Source organism: Eurypyga helias, unplaced genomic scaffold (assembly GCF_000690775.1).
Source record: "Eurypyga helias isolate BGI_N326 unplaced genomic scaffold, ASM69077v1 scaffold37270, whole genome shotgun sequence".
Classification (NCBI taxonomy): domain Eukaryota; kingdom Metazoa; phylum Chordata; class Aves; order Eurypygiformes; family Eurypygidae; genus Eurypyga; species Eurypyga helias.
The window spans coordinates 13129-31565 of NW_010226996.1; the positions used below are offsets into that span (position 1 = coordinate 13129).

Sequence of the window (18437 nt, forward strand, 5' to 3'; positions counted from 1 at the left end):
ATTAACATCCAATGAAGAACTTCATATGGACCATGGTTTTCTGACTGATGTCAGTGAAGATTTATGAATTTCTTGTGTGTCTCTCTCAGCACTGTGTTTTAATTGACCCTTTGGCAGCAATTATTTTTCTTTCTCATCATCCTGTGGCTTCTCCTTGCTCAGGAACACTAACAGCCGTTATCCCCAGTTTCTTTTTTCCCTGGGACTCTCTCACGCAAATTTTAAGCAGAAGTTGAAACGCTGCATATAGCAAATAAATTACATACCTGGCTCTGGGGGTAGAGCTACTGGAGAGATGTGTGTCCCTGTAGCCAGAGGTGCTACTTTCCCTATCAATTCTTCTGCATAACACCAAGTGCTGTGACTCATATCAATCCATCAGAGCGGGCAGCAGTGCCTTCCCGTGGCTTCTTGGAAACGACTCCTTAACTTCATCACACGTGAGGGTGGAGAGCTGTTGTGCAGCCCCTCTTCTTTCCCTGCTGTTCAGTGCACCTCAGCCTCTCCTCGTAGGTCTAAATCCAGCTCCTGCCACCACTGCCATCCTCTCATTACAGTGCTTGTTCTCCAATTTCTCCCTCTAGTCAGAAAAAAAAAGGTTCTTGCTGTTCTTTGGATGGACAGGTGTGCATTTTAACGTGTAACTACCCATATTGTAAAAACAGATCCTGAAATTCTTGTTTCTGAAGATGGTTTGGTGTTGACATTTTCCACCTCATGAGATTTTTCTGGCTCCTGCATCTCTGATTCCTATTCAGCCATGCTCACAGCATAGCAAACACCCACTAGATGCAGCCTTCTGCATCGTCTCTGCACAGACACTCTTAGGTCTGGCTTCAGCTACCTCCGGTTGGAAATATGGATTTACTAGGCATTTCTGACAAGTTTTGCCTTGGTCTTTGCCGCTCAACATGGTGGCCAAGGTGATTTATTCATCTTTACATTTGTGTGGCTCACTCAGGGACACAGATGTGCCCTTATAACAGAGTCGGGGAAAGCTGCAACGTTATGCATCTTCTTCGGTTTAAATTGAAAGCAGGGAGGTTTAGATTGGATATCAGGAAGAAGTTCTTCCCTGAGAGGGTGGTGAGGCACTGGAACAGGTTGCCCAGAGAAACTGTGGATGCCCCATCCCTGTAAGTGTCCAAGGCCAGGCTGGATGAGGCTTTGAGCAACCTGGTCTAGTGGAAGGTGTCCCTGCCCATGGCAGGGGGGTTGGAACTGGGTGGTCTTTAAGGTCCCTTCCAACCCAAACCATTCTGTGATTCTATGATTCTTCCAAGTTAACTAATAAAAACCACACACGACACTCATGAGCACACGAGGGAAACTCCCTTTTCCCCTAGTCTGTGCAGTGCCTTTACCCTGGATGGTGTACGTTTTCACACTTAGTGTCCAAGCTATGTCTTTGCTGACTCCTGGCTGCAGAGCAGCAGGACCACAGATGGGGATTATGCTGCTCCTCAGTCTGTCCCTGGTGTGATTATTTTATAGAGCCCTAAAGCTCACTTCGGATATGATGGTGGGTTATGGCTGTGCATTAAGAGAGAGGGAAAAAAAAATACAGCTATTTACCACACAGTAAGTATCTTCAGGGGATGAGAAAATGTCCTGTGTGCTCGCATAATAAGGCATTGTCTAATAAGATGCATGCAGAATCAAGGTCACATGGACTACCTCATTAAAGTAGTTTCTAATTTCTGAGGGTTGGCTTTACTGCCTTAACTTGTTTCTTTTTGAAATAAGAGTTATATTGATGAACGTTTGGAGTAATTTAGCACAGGTGAGGTCTGGTAGCAAGGATGTAGGCAGTATTTCAGCAAGGACACTCCCAAATGAGGTTGGATGTTCACCTGCTTTATGAATCAGTGTTTTCACATTTTATATCCCTCACGAAACACAAACGGACTATAGCGCAGTATAAAATTTACCCTTGTATTACCTGGACTTCAGGGAAGGTGGATTTTTTTTTTTCTCTGCAAATGGACTGTAGTGAGATAGTTAGGAACACTGAGTTTATAGACAACTCTTGTTTTCAGATGTTTGAAGTTAAATCTAGAATTATTTGAGTGCTGCTTCTTCCTAAATACACCACCGTGGCAGTTTGTTAACATTGCGATACCCAAGTATACCAAAAGAAATCAGTGGTTACATAATTTACTTACTTTTCATAGAATATGAGTTCATGTTTTTTAAAATGGAATATTTACCTCCATGAAATTTAGTAAAGCACATTTTATCCCTTTCACCTCTGAAAAGTTGTAAAATACATCATTACCAGAAGCGAACTAGATTTCAATATACAAACAATGTAAAACCTACGATGTTTGCCTCAGTGCTTTCACCAGCTTAATGAGATTGAAATTTCCTTTCATTTGATAGCTATCTCTGACATTACAAACAGCTTTTGTTTAACCTTTATTGAGCAACGTGTCATTTAATCAACAGCTAAACATTTTTGTTTCATCCCTGATGAGTATTATAAAAAAGAGGATGTATATTTAATGTTTAAATCACTGTTAAAAACCAAGTCTTTAAGTCTGCAGCTCGCATATGTCTGCAGCAAACCTTGCCACTGTGTGAGGGAGAACTTTTTCATCTCGGTGCATGCCACGCCGAATGAAGTGGCAGTAATGACATCAGCAGTTCCTCACTGGTACGGGTACTCTCACTACATTTGAGGTCTAAGAATATGGTAGTATAGAAAAACATTTCCGTCTGAAGCCTACCTGTCTTCCCTCCATGAGGAATTATGTGAAAACAATTATAATTTTTTCAATTTCACACTAGAAGGTCTTAGATTAAAGGAAGAGTAATAGCTCTACAGATATTCAAACCAAATACTATGTGTTCTGAAGTACTGAAACAGGATGAGAATCTAATATCTCAGCTGTAAGCTTTTCAGACTGGAAGATTACTCATTGTTTATATACATCTATACAGCATTTATTTTCAGATCATTGGTTTATTTGTTAGGTTCATAAAACTGTGACAGCTTAAAAAGCATTGATTTTTTTTTTTTTTAATGTCCCAAAGAGCAGCTTTGCAGAGTCATTATCACTTATTTCTCCATTATAGCTTCTTTCAGAAAGGTTGAGGAGAAACAGAGAAATGGAAAATACAGCAGAGTTGGGTTTATGAGCTGGCTGTTAGAATTGAAGCCTGGAAAGAGAAGAACCTAAGAAAGAGAAAAGAAGTAGCATACGAAATTGAGAACTGCCATTTTATTTCTCTTGGAGATATACCAATATTCCAACAGCTAAATATAGGTAGTTGTACTTATTTGTCCAGTTCTGACATGGCACAACTGGCATTTTTAACTCGTCAGAGCTGCCCTACTCTACATGGCTAGCCTTCAAGCTAGAAATGTTCTAGTTGTATCTGTTTGCATACGAATATTGCATAGGGATTCTGCACTGTGTGTGTACCTGTACACCAGATACTTCATGTCTCTGATAACAAAAGGGGTGGCTGGAGACCCACCTTCTCCATTTTTGCCTATCCCAGGACCTGAAGTTTGTTTCCCAGTGGTTCCAAGGTAGTGAGGGAGCTGGGGAGCTGTAAGCACATGGTCGGACAGCACACCTTTTTCTTGTGATAGATGGCTCCGTGAAGGGCATCCTTTCTCTTTTTTGTGGCTGTGCAAGGAAGGTCACGAAGTCCCTTTATCTGAATCCTCTGTCCAAGATGTGTCATGCTTAGAGACTTCCTTCATGGTATCTTAATGAAGGTACCTCTGTAAGTCTCTTGAGACCTCAGGAAACCCCCGGAGGTCGGTAGAGCACTCGTGGCATGTCCACCACAGAAGATGGGTCAGTGCTGAGGCTCTTGCAGGACATTTGATGCACTGTGCAGTAGAGACAGTGCTGTGGCCAAATCCTGCTATCCCGGAGGGTGAGCGTGATGTCTACTCAGACTGCTAGAGCTGTGTGAGTGGAGGTTTGCATTTAGGGTTTTCAAGAACGTCTCGAGCATGGAAGAGTTGGAGCCCAAATCAGAATATCGATCAGCCTGTTTTGTACTGAAAGTGAAAAGTTGAGACTACCTTTGAGTGCTTTCTAAGGGAAATGCTTCTATTGCTTCATAAGAAACAGCCGGATCTTCCCTCCCTTCTGCTAACAGAGATGGTAACTGCCAAAAAAAAATATCTTCTTCGACAGGTATGATAAGCAACAAGTGGTTGTAGATTGAAAGGACTGTAAAGGCTGTCTATTTCCTTACACAACAAGATCTTTGACCGGGAGGAATTTCTAATCAAGTCCTTAAGTGATCTTACTGTGACCTGATGAAAACAAAAAGTGACATGTCTCCATTAGGAGCAAAGATGGTTAAGCAATGCGCCTTAGCAGCACTAACTGCCAGTCCATCAAGAGACAATCTAAAATCACTGCAGGTTGAGTTTCAAAGGGTGACAAGGACTTACCCTGACTGCAAATGAGGAGTATTTGCATCAGGTAACAGTACAGATCCATCTTCTGGACTTAATTACTACCCTTGCTGAGGAAGGGCTTCACCAGAGGGAAGTGACATTGTGGTAGCGCAGAGACCTAGCCTGCATCCAAAAGTGGAGCTAAAAAGATCCAGATGGAGCAGCCCTATAAACTCTGTAGGTTCAAGTTTCAGACGCTTAGGAGGTGTCTTGGGTTTAAAGCAGAGAGAATGCTCTGGAACTAAAAATTGCTGTTGTAAACACAATTATCTTCTCCTTTTATCATCTTAACCCCATGAGGGTTTCTGGACAGTGTGACAGGAGGGAAACTGTGTGCCCATCTGACATGAGATTGGAGCCCACGATGTATTTTTGGGTGCTTGCAGCTCCACGCATAGATACAGCTATCTTTGTGTCTGTGAAAGGCCAGGGACTCTGTGTGTGGAGGTTGTCCCACTGACCCTCCCATGTAGAAAGCAAGCCATGGGGATGTAAGGGGACAGGTCTCAACAGTGAGAGGGATTTTTGCATACACTGCAAAAATCCTGTTTTCTATGAAAGCAAGAACAAAACAGTTGGGAGAGGTGAAATAAGTTGGGGTATCCATAGAGAACAAACTCTATGAACCCAAATCTGCGTTGATTGTATGTCTAATCATATGAAGAGGGGTCCTTACGTGCACACTTGTGCACGTTCCAGCACAGCTAAGCCAGTTTATACAGGCAAAATGGGACAAAACTTTGGAAATGCCAGAAACCATGTGAAAGGACAGAGGGAATTAGTTCCTTGCAATGACTGAGACTGACACAGTTTCAACAAATCCCAGTACCTCTGTCAGAGTTGGGTAAGACTTTTGCATCCTCCACAATGACCCTGGAGCACAGGCAGCTGAAGCGTACACCACCGTTACTGGTGTAGTCACCTTTCAGCAGCCAGCCAACAAGGCATGGAGAGAGAACTGCCCTGTTACATCTGAGGGTCTGGAGCACACGTCCTGTGAGGAGCGGCTGAGGGAGCTGGGGGTGTTTAGCCTAAAGCGGAGGAGGCTCAGGGGAGACCTTATCGCTCTCTACAGCTCCCTGAAAGGAGGTTGTAGGGAGGCGGGTGCTGGTCTGTTCTCCCGGGTAACTGGTGATAGGACAAGAGGAAATGCCCTCAAGGTGTGTAAGGGGAGGCTTAGATTAGATATTAGGAAAAACTTCTTCACTGAAAGAGTGGTCAGGGATTGGAACAGGCTGCCCAGGGAAGTGGTGGAGTCACCATCCCTGGGGGTGTTCAAGGAGTGTGTAGACGTGGTGCTTGAGGACATGGTGCAGTGGGTATGATAGTGATGGGTTGGTGGTTGGACTGGATGAGCTTATAGGACTTTTCCAACCTTTGTGATTCTGTGATTCTGTGACACGAGCTGCTCCTGCTGCCAGTGATTTTGTAGAAGTCCCTGGAGTGGAGGAAAGGCAGAAGGGAAGAACCTTGTTTTGGAAGTGATCCTACTACCTATAAAATTGAAATATGACCTATGTGTTTCACGTTTGTGATGTGAAAATACATATTCAGAAAGACACGAGTCAGGAAGTGATTGCTTTAGCACTGATACCATTTGTAATGATAGCTCAGCTAAAACCACAGTGCTAAGTTTGGATTTGCAACTAGAGGAGTTTAGTCTCCTCAGATCTAAGATGGACCACCATCCTTCATTTCTTTCTGGCATTGCAAAATAGCCACTTTCTTCCAAGGTGAGAGAGCACCAGCTTGAGGCTCCTAGATGTAACAGGTAGCTGCTCTCCACTACTGTAAGGCTTTTGTTCTTGCAAGGACTACGTGGTCTCTGGAGAAGGGAATGTAGTTGTGAGAAGTGGGGAAGAAAACAAATGATGATGTCCATACCATCCATTTCCAAAAGTGACGGACTAACACAAAAGAAAAAGAGGAAGAGTCAGCAGAGTCAGAAGTTTAGCAAACTTCTGTACAAATAACAATTCATAATAAGTTCAGGTTTTCACTAATTAAAAATACATTCAAAAAGTCATTTATTCTTCTCTCCCCTTTGAAACCACTTCAGTTTGTCAGTCTCTGGTTTTACAGTGATAGTTCTTAATGCATATGAGCTGAGCTACACCGATTTTGAAAAGTGTTAAATCTTTAGTAAGATGTTTTTGTGCTGCTAAACAACATACTTTACTGAAATCTGAGAATATCACATATACACAACTACCTTTGTCAACTGGCTTCAACAAAAAATACATTTGCTGGTTCAACAGTCATTAGATGTGTGGCATGTGTATTTTCAAATTGTCAGCATTTGGAATAGCCTTTTATGTATTAAAAACTACTGATTTTGATTAGTAAATCTTAAAAATGTCAATGAAAGACAGGTGAGTAACTAGCATTACTTGAATTCCATGGGAGTGGAAAGCAAAAAGCACAGCTGGCCAATTTCTTTATAATAGGGGTCACTTGATACAACAACATGGTTTTCAGCAGACTTTATTAAAGAAAAAGGAGACTTTGCAGTACTTGTCATTTCTAAAACCCTGGTGTAGACAACATCAAGAAGATACCCCATGGAGCAGAGAAGCATGCAGTTCAGCTCTTCCAAAAAACATCCTGCTGCCTTGATTTCAAAACAATAGTTTCCATTCTTCAGATTTCCTCTTTCACTGTTACCTGATTTTCATCGCATACATGAGGAAGAAGTCAGCAAATACCCAGATCTGAACTGTTCACATACTGATTTGCATTTTTTTAAATGCACTTATATTATTTACTGCCTATTATTAGGAAGTTAAAGAAGTTTTATAATGATAGATAACCATAAAGTCAGTATGTAGCAATTTTCAAGCATTTGACTCTGCACTTTGGTATTCCACTGTGGTGTTACATGTTTTCTCCGTCTCTGAGGTACACTTTATTCAGCAAAAATTTAATTTATAAAATTTGTCCTATACTGACCAGCCTTGTCATAATTAACAAAACTTGAACCCTGAACTTCAGAAGTCTTCTACTCAAACATAATAGCTGTTGAACACAATTGCAAGGAAGTTATTTGTTATTTTATGTAGACAGACCCAGGCTCCTGCCTAATCTTTCGAGGCATCTTGCTTAGTTCTTTGAACTACTTTGTGTAATTTGCATGATTCACAGTTATAAACCCATAACCTTTTGCAGGAAAAAAAGGAAGTAATTCCAGGAAAGTAACTACCTTTCCTCCACTTGCAATCCAAAGTTGTCTTCTTCAAAGTTTAACCTTGGGCGTGTATAATTTGTGTTTATGTTTGTCACTTGGGAAAAATAAGAATTCCTACCTGAAACCACAATACGTAAGGAAGTCCCCTGCTTGGGCAATCAGGCAAAAGCAGTGCTCAGAAACTGGAGAAATGTTTCCACAAGTATGCCTACAGCTGACTAGCTGTTTCACAAGCTCTCAGAACTGAAGTTTGTGGTTTATTGTAGTACTTCATTGATGGGAAACATCTTTTTTTGTTGTTGTTTTCTTATCTATTTCAGGAGCCTTCATGATCCCTTTCCTGATTTTGCTAGTCCTGGAGGGTATCCCCCTGCTTCATCTTGAGTTTGCCATTGGCCAAAGGCTGAGGAAAGGCAGTGTGGGCGTCTGGAGCTCTATTCACCCCACCCTGAAAGGGGTTGGTAAGTCTGAAGATGATACAAAAAGCCACATGGGAAAGCCCAAGTCTCTGAACTGATAACCTGAAGAGCAAAACATGCTTTTATTCTAGCGAGCCATAAGAAATTCTGGGATCTGTTCCTTTTTCCTTTTCACTAACTCTTCACTGATACGTCACACTAAGCATTCTAAGGCACTATGGCGATTTTGTGTCCACGTTCCCAGGAATTATGGCTCCAGTAACCTTCCTCTAATCTGAGACCAATTTCAAGCTTCAGAGATATTTTCTGTATTCATAGATATTGGCTGTTTTTGCCATTAGGATGGTTGTTTAACTGGGCCAAAACTTTGTTCTGTAACTGTTCTGTGGAAAATTAATGGTTGAATCTTTTGCTCAGCTGCTCTACTGGCCTTCACCTCCATGTAATGTTACTATCTTATATCTGAGAGAGGTACCGCTCTGAAAGCCATGGAGACAGTGTTTTGCAAAAATGCTTCTTCACATCTGTATTAGACTTCTGAGTGTTCAAACCCTCTGCCTGACAATGTAGTAAAAGCAGCATGGTGCAAACACAGCATTAAAAACTCCGCCGACACTGCATTACTCGGGAAACAGAGGATGTGCCATCTGAACGTCAGGAAACACTGGGAAGGTGACTGCCCACTGGCACAGATTGCACACGGAGGTTGTGGAGTCTCCATCCTTAGAGACAGCAAAAAGGTGCCTGGGCATGGTCCTGGGCAGGGGTTTGGACCAGATCATCTCCAGAGGTCACTTCCCTCCTCGGCTGCTCGGCGATTCTGTGATTCCCACACACTTGAAAGGGAAGAAACACAGCCAGTTAGGAGTGTTGTTGACATCTGCTGCACCTGTAAATCAGTTACAAAAGATTTTTGTTCATTGCATCTGGAATTTTTCAAACTTCTTTGGAATCTAAGAGCACTCAGGAGTTAATCATTAACCTTTACTATCTGCCAGAGAAGTCACCAGAGGTCGATCACTTGGGAGCAAGTGGAGGAGAGATACCAGCTTGAATCCTGCACCATTTCACAGACCGTGCCTCCTGACACCTATCCATCCCATACAAGAAAGATTAGCCAAACACCTCCCCTGACCTCTGCAGTGACAATTTGGGTCTCATTTAGGCAAAACCCCAAGTCAGTTGAGCTTTACATGTAACCAGCCTCCCAAACTCCCTAGATAGCAATGGACAAGACTCTGCACAGGGTAGTGTAGTGGCTGTAGGGTGTTAGTGTACCCATGATGTTGGCTCCTAAGTGGGTGTCAGATTCAGTCCCACAGCAGGTTTGGGCTGTACGGCTATGTAGGACTCACCTGTCCAACCTTCAGGTAGTGAATCCACCTACATCCAAATAAAGAGAGGAAAGAGGAAAGGCTACAGACCATAGAATTAGGGTGGGGAGGAGAGTGGGGGAAGATTGAGGCTCATACCATATAATCGATATGTCTTGAAGACTGAGAGTATTGAAATTTACACTGTGTTCTGATTTTATTTTTTTCAGGCATAGCGGCAATGTTTGTATCCTTCCTGGTGGGTCTGTATTATAACACTATTATTGCCTGGGTAATGTGGTATTTCTTCAACTCCTTCCAAGAGCCCCTGCCTTGGAGTAGCTGTCCTCTCAATGACAACAGAACAGGTATATTTTATGAAAGAATGTATTTTGTTGCGCAGCACATTTTTCCATTTGTAGCGATTAGCCTAATCCAGCCTGTTTCTGTAAAACAACAGTAAGGCATGGCAGTCCTGTCAGGAAGATTGTGCTGTTTTAATACTTGCGTTTTGTAAAAATTCACATTATATAAAATGTGATCAATGCTTAATCTTTAAGACAAACTTAGACTTTTTACATGAAACTTCGGGGTTGATTTTGACAGGTATGTGTACATACAGAATATTCACAAAGTGCAGGCCTAGCATAAACATTAACATTTTCCAGATTTGGACAATGTGTTCCATCCATCTCTTCATCAAGAGCCCTCCGTGAGAGATGCATAATCCCTGTGGAACACCTGTATCTCAAAATGACAACAGTCTACAGCTCCTTGGAGGCTGCTGGGTGACAGCAGCTTTGCTTTCTGCAGTCAGCCCTGCATGAAACTGTATGAAGCGGGTTTTTCTGGTGGGTCAGTGACCCGCCCGTCAGACAGCTTTGCTCCTCTCCTCCCAGAATAAGTATAAAAAGCCTCATTTAAGGGCAGGCCCGGGCAGAATACTGCACAGGTCAGCGCATTGCAGGGAGCGGGGAATCCAACCTGAGCCGACAAGACCTTGAACCATGCCCCACCAAAGAGAAAGACAAAGTATTGCTGAGCTGAAGGAGCTGTGGGAGGGGAAGAGCCGCTTGGCTGCAGGAAGCTGTGGGCAGGTGCCCAAGCTCCATCAGACAAGAAAGAGCAGGATGCATGCGGAAAGCGCAAAGTCATTTGGGTTTTTTTCTAAGATGAGGTAGGAAGTGTACAGTCATTGAAAAACATCTGCCTAACTGCTTTTCTTCTGCTAAAAAGAAGATATTCCATGCAATATACATACATTTATACTCAGGAACCCTCTCCACGCTTTATTTGGCACAAGAGGATTCTAGCCTCACAATTTTGTAGGAAAAAAGAAACACTATAAAGACAGAAGAGTCTTTGAGTGACCCTCAAAGATTTTATCCGTATGGCTGAATTAACAGAAATAACAATAAATTCTGTATTAAAATCACTGTTAAAAAAATTCTCTCTTATATCTCTCATTTTTCCATGAAACCAGACTCTAGGAATTTGAAATTTGCCATCAACAAATTCATTGGCATTAGGTAGTATAATTTAGAACACTTGTGTTTGTTATTTAACTGCCTGGTTTTTTCAAGATAAAAAAATGACATACAGAATGAAAACTGTTTTGTGGTTACAGATTACATAGCAGAGTGTTCCAAGAGCTCTCCTGTGGATTATTTCTGGTACAGAGAAACTTTAAATATCTCCACTTCCATTGACGATTCAGGCAGTATACAGTGGTGGCTTTTGTTATGTTTAACGTGCGCATGGGGTGTCCTGTACGTGTGCACAATCAGAGGCATCGAAACAACAGGAAAGGTACTCTCGTTTGTTTTTTTTATGAGATTGTATTCATTCTACTGTTGTGATTCCTTATTCACGCAGACTTAATCATACTGTAGAAACTGATTCTTTCTTGAGTAAAATCATGTGTAAAATTTTGTGTGTCATTGCTGGGGCTGCTTTTTGAAGAAGGAAACTGGATGAAATGGAATTCGTCGAATCACAGAACGGTTTGGGATGGAAGGGACCTTAAAGACCATCTAGTTCCAACCCCCCTGCCATGGGCAGGGACACCTTCCACTAGACCAGGTTGCTCAAAGCCTCATCCAGCCTGGCCTTGAATTTGATTCAATTTGATTTAATTCAATTTGATTTAATTTGATTGGATTGCATTTATGAGTAGGTTTTTGTGAGATATCCACCTTTTTTGTTCTTATAGGTGCTAGTAGTTCTTTAGCAGTTACCACCTTAACGTTAACCTTTATTGCAGGATTGAGGGACTCTGTTTTTTGCTATGGCCATTCTCTTCAAAGCATACATGTACATATTTATTTGGGTTTGTGCTGGTTCTTAGTATTATCTCTCTAAGACTGACCAATGTTCTGCTGCCCAGCGAAGCCCTAAGAGCCCATCCTTGCATCAGCAGCATCAACCTGATCTCAGTGTAGTTTATTTTTTATGCTTCTTTTGAATGATCTGACTTGAATTTCAACAATGACATTTTGTCTTTATAGAGCATGGTAACTGCAAAAACGTTTATTATCAAAATGCACCGCACCTACTCTTGAACAATGCCCTGTAGTATGTTCTGACTCGCTTGAAACTTGCCATTTGCAGTCACAGTACCATGTTTATTCCTCTCTTTTTTCCCTGTGGTGTTGGTTTTAGTCAAGTGTTCAGTTTCATTTGAGTGTTTTATTTACATGCTTCTTGTGCAGGCCGTGTATGTAACATCAACTCTTCCATACCTTGTGCTTACCATTTTTCTCATCCGTGGCTTGACACTGAAAGGATCAACCAATGGAATTGTGTATCTCTTCACCCCTAATGTAAGTCATTGTGTGGTTCATCCCTTAGTGAAACACGATGTAGTTCGCTCTGCCATTAACAACTGATTGAAAATTAGTCCCCTTTTTCCGACTTTTCAAACAGACACCTTTAGAGTCTTGACTGTGGGAGGTGAATCCTTTGCATCAGATATAAAATATACACATACACACACTCACACACGCATTCCCTCTCTTAATCAAAACCCGTTTCAGAAAATGAAGGATCACAGCAGTGCAAAGGAGTTGCCTTAAGGGAGCTTGCTTTCTTTTCCTGTATTCTGGGTAAGGATGAGTCTAACTTGAAAGCACACATGGTCCAGTTGGGAGTAGAACCGACATATAGTATGGCTATACGGACACAGGACCTTAAAGAATGGTTTAACCATACAACAGTTTTTAAACAAAATTAAAAAGGGTTTAGCTTTCCTTGAGAAGACCTCTGAATGGACATTATTAATGCTAAATAATAAACACTTTTTCCGGAAACAGGCACAGTTGCTGTCAGCTATGGAAAGTAATTTGTTTATCGATTTTCAAAATACTTGTGGAAAGCATACGCATAGTTTTTCTTTTGGGGAAAAAAGTAAGTTTGACAAAAGTTTTGACCTGTAAACATTCTTCAAAAATTGTGAGCTCTGCACAGTTAATGTTCTTGCTTTAATTATTGTTTTAAATCCCCCATATTCAGTCTAAATAGCAATGTTGTGTATGCTTAAAGCTGTATGTCTGATGCCTCAGGTTACTGAGCTGGCTAACCCAGTGACGTGGCTGGATGCGGGTGCTCAGGTGTTTTACTCCTTCTCCCTGGCGTTTGGAGGCCTCATTTCATTCTCCAGTTACAACTCTGTTCAGTAAGTAGCCAGGAAAAAGCCAAAGTTTATATGAATATTTTATTCTTCCAAACGAGGCATATCCACTTCTGCCCTGCTGTTACAAGTAATTACTTGGGACCGGGACAGCATCCTTTTAGCTATGTAAGGCACATCTCTGCCTGATCCTAGTTCCCGAGCCAGGATTTCAGGTTCCAGTGCTGGCTGATCTCCTGCAGAAAGATGTGGTGTTGCACAGAAGAAAGAAGGGGACTGGCTGCCCACCGCCAGCTGATGAGCAGGAGCTTCCTTTGCCGGAGTGCTCAGTTCTGCCCTCTCTCTGCACACTGTTGGAGCTGGGTGGTGGTACACACATTTCAAAGCAATTTACAGACCATGGTTTAAATCTTTTGCTTAGAGGTTAGAAGATAAATCCAGGAGTTTTGAAATTCAAATTCAGTTCCTCCCTTTTTACATGCGGCGGGGCCAGGGGAGAGATGGAGTACCAACTCCCATCACCCAGGGAATGACCCGCTCAGCAAATCACAACATGGTGCTATATTCTACACTCACCCTCCCAGGATCAGCCATCAGTGCCTCTTGGTGCCTTCCATCCCTTCAGCACTGTCCTCTTGAAAGACAAACTACGCAGCATTCCCTGAACCTAATACTTTTGATGAATGTCTCTGAATTAAGTTTTACTTACGTATTCAGAAACCTGTGTTTCAGTTTTGGCTCAGGTTCGACCACACCACACCAGCATTTCAGTGGCTGATGTAATTCCCTGACACCACTCTTGATTTCAGATGGTTTTCAAAAGTTCATCTGGAACTTTTGGTGCCTGCAAGTCTCAGTGTGAGATGACAAGCCCCGCTTCAGGTCCAAGTCAATGTTCCTACAACCATGAGGAGCAGGGCTGGTAATGTTCTTGTGCTGGTTTTGGCTGGGATAGAGTTAATTATTTCACAGAAACTACTATGAGCCTGTGCTTTGGATTTGTGTTGAGAAGAATGTGGATAACCCACTGATGTTTTACTGCATCTTTCCAAAAGACCCAAAGAAAAGGAGCAGTGTCCTCCTACTTTTCCAACACACAGGGCTGTGACACCAGGCCACAGTCCTTCACTTGTCAATCATCCATAACTTAAGGAAGAAACTGCAGAAAGTAATGAAATTCCCATGGAGATATAAGAAAAAAAAGTTAAAATACCATAGTGTTACACTGTGGTGTTGGGCAACCTGCAGTCCAGCACCAGCTGGACCAGGTGTGAGTGACTCTGCTCCCAGGTGGTTTGGGAATAGAAATATCTCAGTAAATACCGTGAGGTATTTTAATACCATCAGAGATTCACTCATTCATAACCAGGAGGAGCTTGAGCATCTTACTTTCTCTAAAGGGAGGAAATATTTGTATATCAAGCCTGTCACTTAGAATCTCACGTTAGAGTGAAAGAACTGACACAAGAGTGTAGCAAGGAATTTTAGTTCAATGCTTTCTGCCCACTAGAAATGTATTTTCAATGCTATAAATGAGGTGTCACAGGTCTTGGATGGACAGGCTTGTCTTTCCTTTCCTCTTGAAGGTGATCAGAAAGTTAAATATGACAACATCAAGTTAATCTCAACAGCCCTCTCGTGCCCAAGAGAAATACAATATCTAGAGCTTTACAGCCTTCTCATAAAACCATTAACTAATTTAATATTGATTCTTTATCTTCTCTCTCAGACAAAAGCCTCTTTCTGGCTCTGCAATTTTTTCATCTTAGCACAGATATGCAGCAGAGAATTCTCTACAAAGCAGTTTAACTTTCCCAGTGCAGTAGCTTGTCTCACTGACCATATCAGCGTAATGTTCCATCGTGTTTCCAAAACTTGAGGACATTCTGAATCATCTTTCCAACAATCAAATGAAACTGTTCCCAAGTGCTCTTGGCTACTGCAACTTCACCATACCAAAGTGCTATGGAAACTTTTGGTCCCGTTTTTCCCTTCTGACTGTCCAAATTCAAACCCAAATCTTTCACCAACACCCCAGCAGATAAAGTATGCTTATGCCAGTGTATGTCTGCTGACATGCATGCCAGGCATGAAGAGGAACTACTCTTTTTTCCCTTCATGGTATTCTTTCCATGAGCCAGACATGGAAACAACTCACAGTTATTCCTTATGAATAGGATTATTTGGGGGGCGGGGAGGGGAAGCATAGCTATTAAATTGCTTAAGACATCAATTTTTAATTCACTAAATCTGTCTTTAACAGCTGTACTTGTCTATTCTTAGAGACCATACTGGTGCACGTAGGCATCTGTAGACTACTTCTCTGTTAGTCTCAGTAGCCAGTTTTTAGTATTTGTTATAGGAATGTGTTTGAAATCAATTCTTTCTTTCTCTTTGAATTGCAGCAATAACTGTGAGAAAGATGCCCTGATTATCTCAGTGATCAATGGCTTCACATCCATCTATGCGGCAACTGTCATATACTCCATTATTGGATTCAGAGCCACAGAAAGATACGATGACTGTTTTGACAAGTAAGTTACTGAAAAAAACCCAAACCCCAGATTATACAGGTATGTGTTTGGCTGAGACACCTCTGTTAGCCTGATAATGGATTTAATATTTCTGAACAATTGCAGCTCCTGATCCACATGGTATCGGACCACTCATTACTTCAAAAAATTTAAATCATGTGGTATCAACCCCATAGGGAGTGATAATTATTTGAGCCACCTTATTTCCTAGATAAAGGTTGCATAAGCAACCATATTTTACATTATTCCTTGATATATCCAAAAAGCAACCAGGGAAGAAGAGGATATTCCATATTTTAATGTGTTGGATTTGTTTTTTAAACAGTTCTTTCAAATGTAGCTGCAGTTTATCTAACAATTTCTATTTACATAAAGCTAGATCCAGTTTGTGATTTCACTAAAACATGCTAGAATATCTAAAGTTTTAGAGGTAAATGTGAAAAATTAATAATTTCAACAATGTATATGAAACATGTTGTGAAGGAATGTATTTACTTAACTGGATAAGGCAAGTTTCAATAAAACTGGTTCTGTAAATAATGGAATTTTACACTACATTCTTCAAAAACAAGCAAACAAACAAAGGGTATTAGGTTGCTGCTGCTGCTGCTGCTCTTTCTACTATGGCTGATGTCAAATCCTCAAAGGTGTCCTGACATGGTGGCCATGCAGTCTGCCTTGGAGATCACTTGCAATGAGCCACGGAAAGCACGGCCTGTTTTCAGGAAGCTCCCCATGACCAGGCTGTTCTGACAGTCCTGCAGAGTCCTGGCCACAGCTGGGTCACAGTGGAGGCACCTCGGGTTCCCATAGAACACTGGGAAATCACCCGAAGTAATTAATTAAATTCTTCCCATTTTCATTCATTAGATGAAGCTCTACCAACCACTGGAAAATTGTCTAGAAACACTGAAAAAAGAAAATAATCACAATAATCGATGCCTGCTGAGTGGACATATGGCATGAATGTAATACATCCTGGTCCCTGTGCCAGCTCTGTATTTAGGTTGCCTCTGGAGGGCTCCAATGCTTAGGCCTCATCAGGGGTACCTAAATTTACCAGAGGAATTCAGACTCTATTCTCATCGGGGCTGCCAGACCCTACAGGTTCCAGTCAAGTGCCTCCACATCAGCTGTAAAAGTGCATGATACATAACTGCAGGCACCTTACACATGCCCAGAAGCTGCCCAGTCTGGGAACTGGTGCCCAGTCTGCCGTGCAAAGATGGGCACGTCATTTCGGCACAGGACCCTGGCGTGACTATCCATTTAGCTGTCAGCTGTGCCGTGACAGACGGTATCAGACTCACCTTGGAAGAAGAAACAAAGAATTGCACATGCACAAAGCTGCTGGACTTCCCAGTCTCAAAATCTGATCTTGACCAACAGAAACATTGCTGCCTTTGCGTCTTTATATTGTGCTCTGAATAACTTGCTCGATGGCAAAAACGAATCCTGAGGAAGCTTAAAGTAAATAATTTCAAGTTACTTGTATTTCACTTTTTCAGAAATATTCTCACCCTGATGAATGCATTTGATTTGCCAGAAGGTAATGTAACCCAAGATAACTTTAAACAAATGCAGCAGCTATGTAACATGACTGATCCGATGAAGTTTGCAAACCTGAATTTTGAAACCTGTGATCTGGAAACTTTCCTGAATGATGTAAGTTTAACACCCTGACTGATATTGATACCATAAACACAGTAGGAATGCACAGCAATTTTAAAATTGCCTAATGCATTTTCTTCTGAGGTTGTTGTTTTCTTATATATTTCCACTGATTGATTGAAATTGGCTTGGAATGCTCTTGAGATGAAGAATTACTTTTTTTTTTTTACCCCGTTTTGCTTTTGAAGAGATAAACTGTTTAATTCCTCTGACTAGTATTGGCAATCTGTCAGACTAGTAACTAAAACCACAAGCTTTCTAGGCTGACCTCACGCAGCTGGCAAAATAGCAGCAGGTATTTCTCTGGAACTAGCTGGTTGCAGCCGCACAGGGACAAGGTGATGAGGGAAGAGGCTCCCAGAGTGAGGAAGCAGCTGGAGCAAGCCCTGACCCCATCAGTACGAACGTGTCACTGCAAAAAAAGAATGGATGTTGACAACGGGGGGGGGGGAAGTTACAGGAAGAATTAAATACACCTTTTTATTTGGTTTAAAAGGCGGCGGATTGCAGGTGAAAATAGGCGTCCATAAAATTCCATGAAATAGAATATGTATTATAATTACAGTAAATATAAGGCTGCGTTAGGAAGTCTTTGTGGAAACAAAAAGCCCAAGTATTGCGGCATGGTGCAGCGCACACCAAGTCCAGCCAATGCCAGTGTAAATTTAAGTGCTGGTTGGTGTTAATAAGCCTAACTTTGGAGCTTCTGAATTCTTCCACAGGGAGTTGAAGGAACTGGCCTAGCCTTTATTGTCTTCACGGAAGCTATCACCAAAATGCCGGTCTCACCTCTGTGGTCCATCCTCTTCTTCATCATGCTCTTCTGCTTGGGTTTGTCATCTATGTTTGGAAATATGGAAGGCGTGCTCGTGCCGTTACAAGATCTTAAGATCATACCCCCCAGAGTGCCTAAGGAACTTGTTACTGGTAAGCGGTTTTATAGAGACAAGTGACTTCCCCCCTCCCCAGGGAATAGCTTGTATGCTGAAAAATCAACCCCCCACTCATCTCCTTTCTGATCTGGCATGGTCCTAAGGCTCCTAGATAACCTACTGAGGAGTTCTGCCTGTCCTCCAGCGGGGCAGCTCCTGTGAGGCTCCTTCTGAGCCTGCTGACCCTGAGGCTTACCCGTCAGCCTGCCCATGGTGATTATCATCACCTCCATTGGGAAGCTGGGGGACCCGAGTCCTTCATCCCAGCAGGATTTCTCTCAGTGCAACATTCCCCATGAAACGCCACAGGCTTGGGGATGAGTGGCT

The 18437-nt window shown here is 42.1% G+C and overlaps 1 protein-coding gene across 1 annotated transcript in view; it reads left to right on the forward strand.

Moving 5' to 3' along the window:
- LOC104512194 (sodium-dependent neutral amino acid transporter B(0)AT1) overlaps positions 1–18105 on the forward strand; it is a gene marked incomplete at its 3' end in the record, with an annotated part of 19736 nt that extends 1631 nt beyond the window's left edge. Inside the window, exons 2-9 of the mRNA XM_010155082.1 lie at positions 7934–8074; positions 9576–9713; positions 10973–11154; positions 12057–12167; positions 12906–13018; positions 15379–15507; positions 17016–17172; positions 17901–18105. Coding sequence (XP_010153384.1) covers positions 7934–8074; positions 9576–9713; positions 10973–11154; positions 12057–12167; positions 12906–13018; positions 15379–15507; positions 17016–17172; positions 17901–18105 — 1176 coding nt within the window. The remainder of the gene's footprint in view (positions 1–7933; positions 8075–9575; positions 9714–10972; positions 11155–12056; positions 12168–12905; positions 13019–15378; positions 15508–17015; positions 17173–17900) is intronic.
- Between the last annotated feature and the right edge of the window lie 332 nt (positions 18106–18437).